This window comes from Lupinus angustifolius, chromosome LG07 (genome assembly GCF_001865875.1).
Source record: "Lupinus angustifolius cultivar Tanjil chromosome LG07, LupAngTanjil_v1.0, whole genome shotgun sequence".
Lineage (NCBI taxonomy): Eukaryota > Viridiplantae > Streptophyta > Magnoliopsida > Fabales > Fabaceae > Lupinus > Lupinus angustifolius.
In genome coordinates, this window is record NC_032015.1 from 13,683,453 (window position 1) to 13,697,965 (window position 14,513).

A 14,513-nucleotide genomic window follows, 5' to 3' on the forward strand; every position below is an offset into this window, starting at 1 on the left:
GGTCTGTCGTTGCACATGATGTGCAATGGGTCATCGATGATGATCCCTCAACCTGACGCCTACATTGACACTTCTTTCACCTTGCCGCCAAGGGGGCTAAGGTCTCCAGAGAATGGAATTCGGTACCCGCCAGTCAAGAGTGATGGCGCCGTTCCCTTCCACGGTCGGAGGACGTGGTCAGATTGTTTGGGTGCTTCGTCATCCAGTAGAGCCACGAGGAGCCGGGTTCTTGGAGGAGGTCCCTGCAAGAAGACCAAGGTTTTGAGAATGTCATCCCCTCCGAATTATGCTGCGGGGTTATGGCATAACAAAGTGGAAGAAGAGAAAGAGGAGGACGAGGTCATTGAACTCGTAAATGTAGAGAGTTCGGTGGAGGTGATCGACCTCGTGTCTGACTCGGAAGAGGAGGAGGACCCGAGTGAGGGGTCCAACATTCCTGGAATCTTCTGAGTCAGCTTGTGGGCTCGTCGATGTCCTCTTTTGTTTTTGGTAGGGGGCTGTGTTTCTTCTTGATTTTGGGATTTTGTATATGTTAGTGGCGATGTAGTTTCTGCCCTTGTTGACTTAGTTTGTATGAACTAAATATGACTTAACCATTTATATGCATTGTGTTATTCAGGAGATTGTGAATCAGGTTAAGTTATCATTCGATAACGATAAGTTGATTTTCCGCATTTGAGTTACTTAAAGTGATGTCCCGGAAAAGGAAGGTTTTGAAAAGGAAACAATTTCATAGCACCAATTCAAAAAAAAATTACCCATTTTTCCGCAATGTTTTTGAGAAGTATTTTTCGGGGCGTTACATACCATATATACAATATAAACAAATCGAAGAAAAAATAAGAATACACATACATAATAAACAAAAAATCAATTAAAATATCTAGAAAATAAGAACATATCTAAAAGTGAACAAATGAATGAAAAAATTAATAAAAATACACTTTAAACAACGTATTTATAAAATAATAACAAATCTACAATGATAAAGATTTAGTATCGGGATACAGAAGCCATCATATTAGGTTAATGAATGAAAAAATTAATAAAAATACACTTTAAACAACGTATTTATAAAATAATAACAAATCTACAATGATAAAGATTTAGTATCGGGATACAGAAGCCATCATATTAAGTTTAACGAAATGAAGATTGGCGAATGAAACATTTGATTGTAGACATGTGAGAGAAGAAGAGAGAAATATGAAATGAAAGAGGGAGAAGAATATGGAGATATGAAATGATAATGGTGGAGAACTAATTCACATGTGAAAAAGGATTCAATCCCCTTTATTGTGAGATGTAATTTCTTCATATAATAAAAACAAATGGACCCATTAATCATTAGAATTAAATTGTACAATGAACAAAAAGGGAAGATTGACATGTTTTGAAGGGAAAGTTTTGATTAAGAGATTGACACATGTCATGAGGGACCTTTAGTTTTGATGAGAGGTTGACACATGTCATGAAGGCTTGAGAGATTAACACATGTCATGAGAGAGTTTTTTTTGTTATATAGGTAATAGATAGACATCGATTCATTTATATGACAATGTATTTTACGCACAAAAAAAAGGATTTAAAATGTATGATTATTAGTTGTAAATTAGAAAACATCACATAATAGTAGGGGTGAGTATGGGCTGTGTAAGCCATGTCCTTACTCGATCCTAAATATTGTTTGAGTATATTTTGGACCGAACTTGACTATAGACCTGAAGCTAGCTCAACCATAAATGTCAATTAGGTCAGCCTTTGAACCTGAACCTAGTCTAGACCCGATTAAATATAATGTAGATTTGTTTCGATAAAATATTCTCAAAATTATTTATTATTATGAATATGTAATTTTAAATATGAAATGATATATGTATATATATTGTTAATCATGTATATATAATGAAAAAATTATAAAATCAATAACACTTTCGACCAAAAAGATGTGATTGATATATATAATTGAAGAAAGACACATACAAATATGACGAGTGATTAACCATGAGACCAGTTTGGGCCGAGTTATGCTTGTCCCTTACCCAAACCTAAATATTGACTAGGTCTAATTTTTAAACCATCCTAATGAGATCCAATCCTAACCGGACCCGATCAAGTTGGGTGAGCGAGTAGGATCGAGTCCTGCTCACCCCTACACAATAGTATCTATCTTAAATATTATCAAGAGTAAATTACATTCATTGCCCTCGAATTTTAGAGAAATTACATAAACTATCCTTCATTCTTTAAACTTATACAAGTCATCCATAATTATATACATGCATTACACTGACTTCTTGTGTAGAAGAGATAAATATAATTTCTTAAACAAAAAATGGTGATAAATGTAATTAAGTTAAACAAAATATAGTATAGTGAGTAGAAGTCCAAAAATATAAGAGTCAATATTTATTCATTATTTTGGTTAGTTACAATAAAGTATAAGAGTGATTTAAACACCTCCTTAGAATTATTGATACAGATTGTAACGAACCAAAGACAATGAATATACAATGTCTCTTATACTATTTGAACTTATCTTCACAATATACTATATTTTGTTTGACTTAATTACATCCATCGTCATTTTTTGCTTAAAAAATTATACTTATCCATATTATATTGGTAGTTAATATAATATATGTATATAATTTGAGGTAATGTATATTTAAATAAATGGAGAGATAATTAAACTCACAAATTAAAGAATCTATATTGTTGTTTAATCTCTTGTCATTTGGTCACTCACAAATTAGAGAATGAGAATCGTGCATGAATTGGCAATATTAAATTGAAATGTAGAATGTTCTACAAAATTAATATGACAAGTTTTGACTTGCTTCTTAGGTTCTTCAGAAGATAATCCAATCTATCAAAGGATCAAAGTATGACAAAGACATTAGTAAAATGGAATTTTAAGCCTAAAACTTTGGAATTTGAGCATACCATTAAACTAAGCCTAAAACTTTTAGATCTCGACTATTTTAGCAACCGAGGTTTTCTCTTTGAACTTAATTACAAAAACGACATTGCCTACTTTTCGATATTTTAACTAATGTTGATTCGCTACGTTAAAAACATATTTGCATAGATATGAAAGTGAAATAACCAAGTCGAACTAGAGCTCAATTTAATTTAGTTTGATAAGGATTTACTCGACTCGAAACTTGACTCGATCTCAATACGAGTTATCTTTTAGCTCGAGTTCGGGTTTGTTAGAATTCGTGATCTGCTTGGTTCAATTGGAATGATTCATTTGAATTGGACAATTCAAATAATTAATTAAATTTTGAGAAATAGGGCAAAAAGTTATATATATATATATATAATTTTGTTTATATATATAATAACAATAAATATAAAAAATAATGTATGAGTCATAATAAACATAAAAATTAATTTATATATATATATAATATATATATATTGAGCCAGTTTATGAACCAAATTTATCGAACTAAACAACAAATTGAGTTTCAAATTAATACTGAGTTGATTCGATTCATTGCCAGCTCTATACACTAAGGATTGGTTGACAAAATTAGAATATATTTTCCATATATCATGTGTGAGATATGACCCTTAATCAAGCCCAACTTATTGCTTCTTGGTCCAAACACACCAAATCCATTTTTTAATAATGAAGTTCTCCTATACCAATCAAAATATATTTAATTAAAAAAAATTATAAAACTAAAAGACAATTACTAAAAATAAGTTTTTTTTGGGGACAAATCATCCCTCTTTATTTTTTGATGCAAAAATCTGCTATTCTAAACTGTATCCCAAACCATGTCTCGGATCAATAAAAACATGTCATGTTAATTAAAAAAATTAAATATTTATAATTTTTACTATTTTTATTTCAATATCATTAGTTCAAGATATAGTTTGTGATATGGGACAACAAATCCTTGTTTAATTTGGTGCCCACATCTAGACAACAATTCCCACTACCTATGGCTCGTGAATGAGGTGAAGCCTCGTTCAAGCCAAGCCAACACTCTGTCAATTAAATCATGTTGTGTGGACAACCTCTAGACTCCGAAACTGAGATCAAGGATTCAAGTACCAAAAAAGATAATTCTCTTATGCGTTTCAAGAAACTTCATGGGTTCTCCAAAAGAATCAACTGTAGCAAATAGAAAAAAATACACATATCAGATACTCCTGTGATTGGATTAAGAAAGGATTGATAGATGATGGTGTTTTACTTTGTTATTAGTAAATACATATGTATATATTGAACCCATATTGATAATTCAAACACCAATAACGTAATAACTTATTAGAATATTTAAAAATAGGTAAATTTAAAAAATAGTGAATTTAAAATAGAAGAAAACATTGATAATTTCTAAAACATGTAATTTTTTTTAAAAAACATTAACATAAAATAAAACATGTCAAAACTTTCTTATAAATTAATTGCAAAAGTGCATCAAGCCCCCTAAACTTTATGTCTTTTACAAGTAGATATCACAAACTATTTTTTTTTCTTAATTACTCTATAAACTTTATCCATTTATGAAATTGATCGTGATATAAATATGTTGTCAAATTATTCATAGATAACAAGGAAATTGTTGCAATCAGACTCATAATAGTAGCAATACAACAATGTAAGTTAGTCAACGATGATATCCAGAGGAAACCGTCAATAAAATACAAATTTAGCTGAGAATAAAAAATAAGTAAATTTCCGATTTCAGACTGATAAGTGCAGTAATATATACAAAAATAAAATAAAATTAAAAGCTGAGATTAAAAAAGAATGAGTTATATTTTTTCATTGTTTTCAATTTAATATCACCTTTATGTAGGGATCAATTTAATCAATAATTAAAGTTTAAGAGGTAATTAGGGAAAACAATTAGTTCATGATGCTTATGTGCAAAAGAAATAAAAATTAGGATGCTTTTATAGAGTTCCTAAACTAATTTACAATTACCTAAGTTAGATATTTGACTTGTTTGTCAAACTTAGTAATAAAGTTTGCAAAAAAAAATTATTTTATTTTTAGTTAATACTATTTATTTAAATTATAATAATTATATTAATTTCACATTGATATTTCTATATACTAATTTATATTACGGATGGATACAACTTCACTCTCAAAAGAAGCTCACTCTAGATGAGCATGATCATCAAAATGATGTTTACACAAAGAATAGTCAAAACCACAAGTAACTAATTGTGATTAGATGTTATATTTTTATTTCATCATTGTACATTAAAACTAAACAACTTCTTTTGAAAATAAAAAGGGAAAAATAATTAGCAAGGAAAATTTTAGATTCTTTATGTTTTAAACAAAATTATATAAATTACTGAACAAACTTAAAAATACAAATAATATTGATATAATCACAATACTTATGGGCCTCCACTTACCCTCCTGGCTCGGGATGTATATCTTCTGTCCTAAAAAGTGTGTCATTTTATGTGTCATTACTTGTAATTGATAAAAAAAATACTTAATTATTAAAATTTTAATTTAAATATATTTTTTCAACCAACTACAAGTGAGTAATATATTAAATGATATATTTCTTGATACAAAATATGTGCTCCCCAACTTCATGCAATAGAGTTGGGTTCATCTCCAATACATGAGAATATAGTATTAGGAAATGAGGAGAAAAAATTTCTTTATTCTAATTTTTCTATTAAAAAAAAACTTCAAATTATGTATGTTAAAAACAATTTTTGGCATGTGTCACAATAAGTATTGTACTCTTCTGTATATACAGGAGATGATATAAATTCTATGCAATAGGGAAGGCAAATAAGGCATATTCCTTCATGTTTCTCTCGCATTATTTATACTTCATTGACCAAAAGAACCCTTATCTTTGCATGATACCATATATTTACCACCATATAGCCATCATTAACCTGAAGAAATATCGATTTGGAATGAGAGTATAATAAGGAAAAGATGAGTAGCCTCATAGGGTTTGAAATGAGATTAGTATGCTATTATTATTATTATCAATTATTATTATTATTATTATTATTATTATTATCAATTATCAACTTCACGACAAACATAGATTTGATTGAAATTGGTTACAATGTCCAATTTGGTGAGAGTGACATGGCAGAGTAAATATCCTCAAAACGAGCTTTCTCAGAAGCTGCTTTGCATGTATAAATATTGAATTTCATTGATGTTTTTGCATAGAATAAATTTGGTCTCATTTGGATGAGTTATTGATGATGGAAAAGTCTTCATAAAATACCACAACGTAACAAAGATCTTCTTCTTTATAACTTCTTATTTTTCCTTTTGTTTTGAATGAAAAACATGCTATTTCATTGTATATAAAATGATAAAAATATCTCAGAAACTGTTTTCCTTATGTTTATTGCTCAAAATAAGAGGAATATCCATTCTTTTCGGAGGACTTTAATTTCAAAATAGTTTATTAGTCAAAACCATTAGTTTTGCTTACTTAAGAAATGGAAACAAGTTCAAGGGGTGTGGGTGTTGACCATTCAATGCATCCTTCTTGCTGAAATTGGCAATTTATGTTTACGCATGGTCTATAGATAATGATTTTTGGTCACTCTCAAACTATAGTCCAGGATTATTCGAACGCCTTAGGGAATCAGATAAAAGGGTCATATTCATTTTGGTAAAAAGAGTTGAAGGTTAGATCCATTTGCATCAATGTATGAAATATGATTGATAGTATAACCTTGCACGTGAAACCTTTGCGCCCAAAACTTCACACCAGCCCCTTTACTCTACCAAAGCTCGGAAAATGAAAAAACATAGGTGTGTAAATAATTCGAAGTCAGGCTTCACTCGTTAAAGAATGCCAAATTTACTCATATTGTGTACTTTAATGTAAAATTATAGTCTTAGTATACCTTTTTTGTTAATTACAAAACTAATATAATTTTTTGTATATCGGTTGCAAGATAACCATTTTGTTTATTTTTTCTCTTGGTCCCACCAATTTTGATTGCCCCATTGAAGTTTTTTTTTAAATTTTTTCTTGTGATCATCAACTCCCATGATGGAGTTTTATGTTTTTTATTTCATACTCTCTCCTAAATCGGTAGAGGGATGAATTTTTTTAATTTTCTCTCTCCTAAATCAGTTGTATAGTAAGAGTTTTTTGTGTTTTTATTTTTTATACACTACACATAAATCGGCTACATGAAAGGAGGTTTTAATTTTTTTGCCCAACCTAAATTGTCCACTTAAATGAAGTTTTTTATATTTTCTCTGCCCCTAAATTAGTAATTTGGGGGGAGTTTTGTGTGTAATTTTTTGGCATGGCTTTCACTGCTGGATGTGACATTTGTTGTGCTGGGTGTGGGAGCTATGCTGAATGTATTTTGGCAGTAGCAAAGTTCTAATTCTTCGAATTTAGATGCTGAACACGTAAGTGGTGCTGAGTCTGGCCGTTTTTCTATTGGGCGTGGTATTGGCGCTAAGCATAACTAACAGATTGTCAATTTTGCTGAGCGTGATCTGACACTGAACATGGTCGAGTTTTACCCAAAAACTTAAATTTTTCTGCTCATTGATTCGAGTCAAGTCTATAAAACCACTTGAGATAATACTTTGCCAATAAAATAAGTTTTTAATTATATAATAGTACACTTTCTTGATTAAGTTATAAAAGTGCCATCAAATAGATATTAATTATAGGTGAATTTGACATTTAACAAATCTCGTTACCATTTGCTTATCAGTCATATGACAAAATACAGAGTGTATAAGGCAGAGTCATCCATATCTAATAAGTCCAATATAAATCCGTTGTGTCCATTGACCTATTTGTCCGACCCACATTCATTTGCATCAAGTGAACGGCTCATATAAACAAGAACTAAACTTAATTTACATTTTATTAATTATATACATTTCAAACGAATAATATCAAATATATTATTATAGTATAATTTAAAAGCTAGTTAATTTAAGCTAACAAATAATATTATTTATATTTAAATACTCTAATAGTATATTTTAGAAAATATGTATAATATTCGTTCAAAAATTAGGATAACCACATACCCAACTCGTCACTAGAGAAATTGAGATTGTTTTGTTAGTAATAATTATGGTATCCCATTCAAATAAATATACCATAAGTTAGGAGGGCCCATACCATATTAACTAACTATTAACCTTAATAATCCATATAATGTTTGTACAGACCAAATTTAATTTTCTCCCAATTTCTTATATATATATAAGGGGTGGGTGTTGTGTTGCAAGATTGAGAAAAAACACAGCAACTATATTGTACTCTGTCCCATATTTCAAATGGATTGTTCCTCCATCCACCACTCATCAAACTCCGATTTTTCCTCAGAATCTTCATTAGGGTCACCAGATTTAATCTCACTGAATCTCAACAATGATCACTTCCTTCCCTTCAATGAGAATGACCCAGATGAGATGCTTCTCTATGGCATGATCACCTCCCAACAACAACTACAACCATTTGGCACATGCATAGTGAACAAGGAAGATGAGGTGAGTTCAAAGGAGAAAAACAATAGTGGTGGTGACAACAACAGTAGAATGAATAAGGAGAAGGCCTACCGCGGTGTCCGGCGGCGGCCGTGGGGGAAGTTTGCGGCTGAGATAAGGGATTCCACAAGGCATGGGATTAGGGTTTGGCTGGGAACATTTGATAGTGCAGAAGCAGCAGCACTAGCTTATGATCAAGCTGCTTTTTCCATGAGGGGTTCTGCAGCAATACTCAATTTCTCTGTTGAAAGGGTGAAGGAATCACTTAGGGAAATCATGAACTATAATTGTGAAGATTATGATGATGATGATGAGTGTTCTCCTGTGGTTGCTTTGAAGAAAAAACACTCCATGAGAAAGAAAATGGGAATAAAGAAGAAAGAGACAAGTGTTAGGAATAGGATAGACAATGTGGTTGTCTTTGAAGATTTAGGTCCAGAATATTTGGAACAATTATTAATGTCCTCTGAGAATCCTAGTAATTGGTGAATCATATTAAAGAACAAATTACAAAACCAATATTCAATATATAACTTTTATCCAATATTTATGTTAATGTATATCTTTCTTTCTTTCTTATTTTGCTCTTAAAGAGTTTTATTTATTAGTTATTACTTTTTCCTTCAAGCAAATGAAGTTTTGTAATATTAGAATGATGATATTTGGAAAAAAAATTAGTGTATACATTTTCTTGTTTTTACACGTTTTGGTTCATTTAAATGCTTTTTACATTTTAATTGTGGTTTTGGTATGCTGTACTAATTGGGGTGATTGTTGTTTTATCTTTGTGAATTGTGAGATTGTAAGTCAACATGAAATCATGCATGGTCGAGTTTTGCATGGTTTATTGTTTAGAATATTAAGTATATAATGTTTTAATAAAAATTAAACTTACTATATTTAAACATTTAGAATATGACACTTGATACTTTTTTCCTATTTATATGTTATACATTCATTCTATGTACAACATATGATAATATTCAAAATCTTTCAGCATGGATGTGGATGCACAGATTTGGGGTTTCTTGTGCATTTTTGGCAATCCTTTTGTCTTCAAGTGCACAATAAAGGAGCTGATTTCATGAAGAATGATAATAACAAGTTTTGAATAATATTTTTTGTGGGTATAAAATTCACAAAATTATGTTCCAATTGTTGTTTGATCGATGAAGCAAGATATGGTTTCATAGTGGAGACATTTTTTATAACATGGGTTATGCTTCTTTTCGTTAACTGAAAATGACAAGCATAGATTATCAATATTTTCTATATGGTTTTGTTCAAAACAAGTGGCAGAGCCAAGTAGGCTAGGTTTAATTTGTCTCGTGACTATAACTACACATCAACAAAACAAAGAGTAGATAGCACATTGGAAAAGATACTAATCCAAGTACCATAATTTACTTGTTCAAAAAGGAATTGAAAAATGGAAAAAGACTAGTACTAAATTAGCAATATTTTAATGAGGAGAAATGGTAAAGGAAAGTGGAAAGAAAGAGGGGCTTTGTTAACTTGGTAGCAATATCTTGAACTCTTTTCCAACCGTTTGAGTACAACTTGGAAGCAAAAGAAACTTCTTGTGGCAATTGTTGGTCTAATTGAAGTGGTTGAATACTTAGACCAAAATGTTGAACCTTATGACTTATCTGAATTTTAATTCTCACGTGGGCTTACCTTGATTAATCTATTCTTTTTTTCTGGAATGTTTTACCATTTCTCTTGTTTCTAAGTTTCTTGGCCTGAAAATGCGAAATCTATTTTGTTGTCTAAGAAGAAGCTTCCTGACTAAACTGACCTGCCTTCTTCGTATACCAGTGGATTTTACCCAATCTTTTTATTAGAATTTAAATAAGGATATGAGGTATATTTAAGTGTCGAGTTTTATATTGGATAGGATTAATGATTGAAAGAGTTTATTAGTGAAAAATACCTATAAATTACTACCTTAAGATTTTGGTTAAAGATGTGGTGTCCCACTTATAAGTAGTTCTTCACTCTTCATATGGTTCAGTAATAAAGGGACTTCCCGATGGTCGTTGATGGCACTCCCAATTGTAGGTCCTAACAAATGGCCTTTGAGCCATTGGTTCGGATGAGACATGATGAATCTAAGAGTGAGTAATAATAAGTGTGTGACATCTACACCCACACCTGATGGAGATTGTTAAGTATATTCAAATGTGAAGTCTCATATATGATGAGATGAGTGAAAGAATTTAATTATAAAAAAACAGGCATGAAGTCATTGCCTTAATATAAATATATCTTCCTATCACTCGATAACAACGTGACCATATGATAGTTTGAGGATTCCTTAACACAAGTCCTAACATGAGGTTTTAAATAAAAGTTCGGGTTTTAAATCGCAAACCACAACCGTTAGAAGTCTTAATAAATAGGTTTAAGTAGAAATTTGGGTCTCAAATCGCAACCCATAATCATAAGCGTGATTACAATAGTACAATAGTAAGAATCTTTACTATAGCGTAATTTTTGAGGATGCTTAAAACATGTTAATTTTATTGTCTTCTTCTCTTGTACTTATTAGATGACATTATTTTATTATTTGTGACCAACACTATACAATATGACTTCTATTGTACCAACAATTGATATCATAGTCAATTAATAGATAGCTCTTAACCCATACACCATATTCACAGTGAAGAAGTACGATGAAACCTATAACTATGGGTCGTGGTAAATGATGATGAAAGACGTGTTGGTTGGACAATGTTCATTTAAGGCACTACACGATGATAAATTAGATAAGTTGAGGAGAATAGATCATGACAAGATCATGGTGGGAACCACAACTATGTTGGCCAGAATTCTAGAAGTCCATGTATTGGATTGAGACGACCAAGATGAATATATGAACTTAAGTGTTAAGTCAGACTCTGAGATAAATGTTGACAATATTTCTCTAAATATTGAAACAGATGATCTCATTAAATATAAGAAGTGAAGTTTTACGACATGTCCATAACATCATGGTAAAGAATATTACTGCTATCAGATCCACAAAATCATAAGAGTGTTGACTGACTTTGATGCATGGTGTAACAAGAGCATTAACTTGGATGCAATGCGTAACACTGGCAATGAGAGACACATGGTATGAAATGAACATCAGCTTGGATGAAAGGATTTGGCATATGCATTAGTTGATATTGACGCAAAGTATGTGTTGTGGGTATACTACTTATGGTGGAATATTATATTTCTTTTGAACTATGATTATCAGAATAGATAATGGTGGTAACACTTGAAACTTTTCAATGAAGCTTCAAGGTTTAGCTGGCTAAGTATTAATGACAATAGTTGTTAGTGAATTTTAGTGTAGATGTTCCACAATATTGAAAGACTTCCTAGTAAGAAAGAGTTAGGCGGCATATTCAATTAGACGACAGTACGAGAAATTAAACTACAAATTTAGGGAGTTGGGCTCTTGATAACATCGTCAAGGATGTTCAGAAATGCTTGTGTTGAAGGGGAATATGCTCTTATGTGGAAGAATTATTAGAGAGTTAGACATTGAATAAGGTGAAGTCAGATATTCGCTAAGGTGAATACTAATATGTAAATTTCATAAGGAGAGATATTCATCTACTTTAATAAAGGGGTAGATTGTTTGGGATGCTTATAATATATTATTGTATGAAGTTTCACATTGCCTAATATTAGAATAGAAGAGAGAAAATAATGTTATATATTTGACCCAAGTTCTTTGCTATAATGTGCGCGGATTATAATCACAATTTGAAATACCTCATGGGCCTTCAGCTCATGGGTGTGTTAGAACTTATAATCTTTATTCTCTAATAATAAATTGGTAGTCGCTTAATGTTGTAGATACAATTGGTCAAACTCCATTAACAATTTTTTTTATTTTCTCTCTTCTATTTATTCTATACGCTTCTTTTGATTGTATATAATCAATGTTAAGTAAAGAATGTTTTCACTACACCAACAATAATGATCACAATTGAGGTTATATTAGTCACATTTTATCATAATTTTATGCATTTTCTATAAAGGCAACCACAATCACAAATTAAAATTTAGATGAAATGCTTAATGTTTAAACGGAATATTTTATATTGAGCATCTTGTACTTAAATAATCCATCTTAATTATACTGATAAATAAAAAGAATTAGCTTTTTTTTAATGCAATTTATGTACCGTTCATTGATATTAGTTTGAGTGGTTATCGTAGTGTCCTTTACATAACAATCACTAACATCTAATTTACACGTGATTCATGATTATGCTCAATAAAATTCAAGGTCAAGGTATGATAATAGGTCAAGTCAAGAAAATATTATATATTCCAAATTAAGATACTTGTTTCATATAGAAGTAGCACGCTTAGTTTGGTGTTTAGTGGAAATCTAAGATAAAAGTTTGGTTGTTTACGAGTAACGTTAACTGAACCTGGCCAAGGAGAAATACAAAACGTTTTGCTACTCTCATTGTATACTGCAATGTATTTGGAAGATTATTAATATTCTAGCTGAAACAACATATATCAATATTTTATTATTAAGAGTAAATTACACTGACACCCATGAATTTTAATGAAATTACACAAACCATCATTCATTTTTTTGCACAACTTCCCTTAGTTTTTATACTTTCGTTACACTGACTACCACTGCATAAGAAATAAGTGTAATCTTTTAAACAAAAAATGTGATAAATGCAATTAAGTTAAACAAAACATGATATATTGTGGAGACAAGTCCAAATAATATATGAGTCTAAAGAAATATTGTTTAAATCGCTCTTATAATATAGTGTAACGAACCAAAAATAATAAAGATACATTGATTTGTATATTATTTGGACTTGTCTACATAATATATCATGTTTTGTTTAACTTAATTGATTTATCACATTTTTTGTTTAAAAGATTACACTTATTTCTTATGCACGAGTGATCAGTGTAATGAAAGTATAAAAATCAGGGGAGGGTTGTGTAGGTGTAAAAAGTGAGAGATAGTTTGTGTAATTTCACTACAACTCAAGGGTGTCAGTGCAATTTACTCTATTATTAATGATTGATTTACAAGTGATATATGTCACTTTTTTATGGTACATGACTGTTTCTCTAAGCAAATGTTGTTCTTAGGATCAAACTATTGATATTTTGGCTAGGAACCCAATAAGACATTGCACCACTAATATTCATCATTGAATGAATATAACTAATTTATCCATTTAAAGGTATCTTTTTAATAAAAATTCTATTTCTTCAAAATATTTCCATTCTCTTTCTACTTTTTTCTTAAAAACTTATTTTCTTCCTAAAGAATTCATTAAAAACATAAATCTAAATGTGTTAGAACAATACTGAGTTTCTCAACTAGTAAACAAACTCTTAGATGTAGAGAATGATCAACATGATCTATAACGATGAAGTGGGTAATATATGAGAATATCTTTTTCTTAATATGTTCACTCCATGTGTTATGAGTTGTGATTGGTCATAAAAATAAGTAATAATTATATTTTGAGTAAATTACACACACAACTCCCGAGTTTTAGTCAAATTACAGAAACCACCATCTTTTTAAACTTACATAAACCAACCCTAATTTTATACATACCTTACACTTACTACCCCTAGGGAGAGATAAATATAAATTCTAAAAAAAAGAGTGATAAGTGTAATGAAGTTAAACAAAATATGATATTTTGTGAATGTAAGTCCAAATAATATAAGAGTCAGTATTTATTCATTATTTTTGATTCGTTACAAACAGTATCGATAATTCTAAGGAGATGTTTAAATCACCATTATATTATATTGTAACAAACTAAAATTAATGAAGAGATATTGACTCTTATACTATTTGGACTTACCTTTACAAAATATCATATTTTGTTTAACTTAATTACACTTATTGATAGTGCAACATAAACGATCGTTGACTAATATTGGCCACAAACAATCAAATAAAGTGCATAGAATAAACAAAAGAGAAGAAACAAGAGAATTT

The 14,513-nt window shown here is 30.3% G+C and overlaps 1 protein-coding gene across 1 annotated transcript; it reads left to right on the top strand.

Annotated features, from left to right (window-relative positions):
• LOC109353014 (ethylene-responsive transcription factor 1B-like) lies at positions 8,247-9,208 on the top strand. Its single transcript, XM_019595204.1, has one exon. It carries the CDS (start codon positions 8,294-8,296, stop codon positions 8,990-8,992), a length of 699 nt encoding a protein of 232 aa, XP_019450749.1. The 5' UTR covers positions 8,247-8,293; the 3' UTR covers positions 8,993-9,208.

Excerpts from the sequence above, each read along its gene's own strand:
- LOC109353014 (XM_019595204.1), top strand. The coding sequence starts at position 8,294 with ATGGATTGTTCCTCCATCCACCACTCATCAAACTCCGATTTTTCCTCA.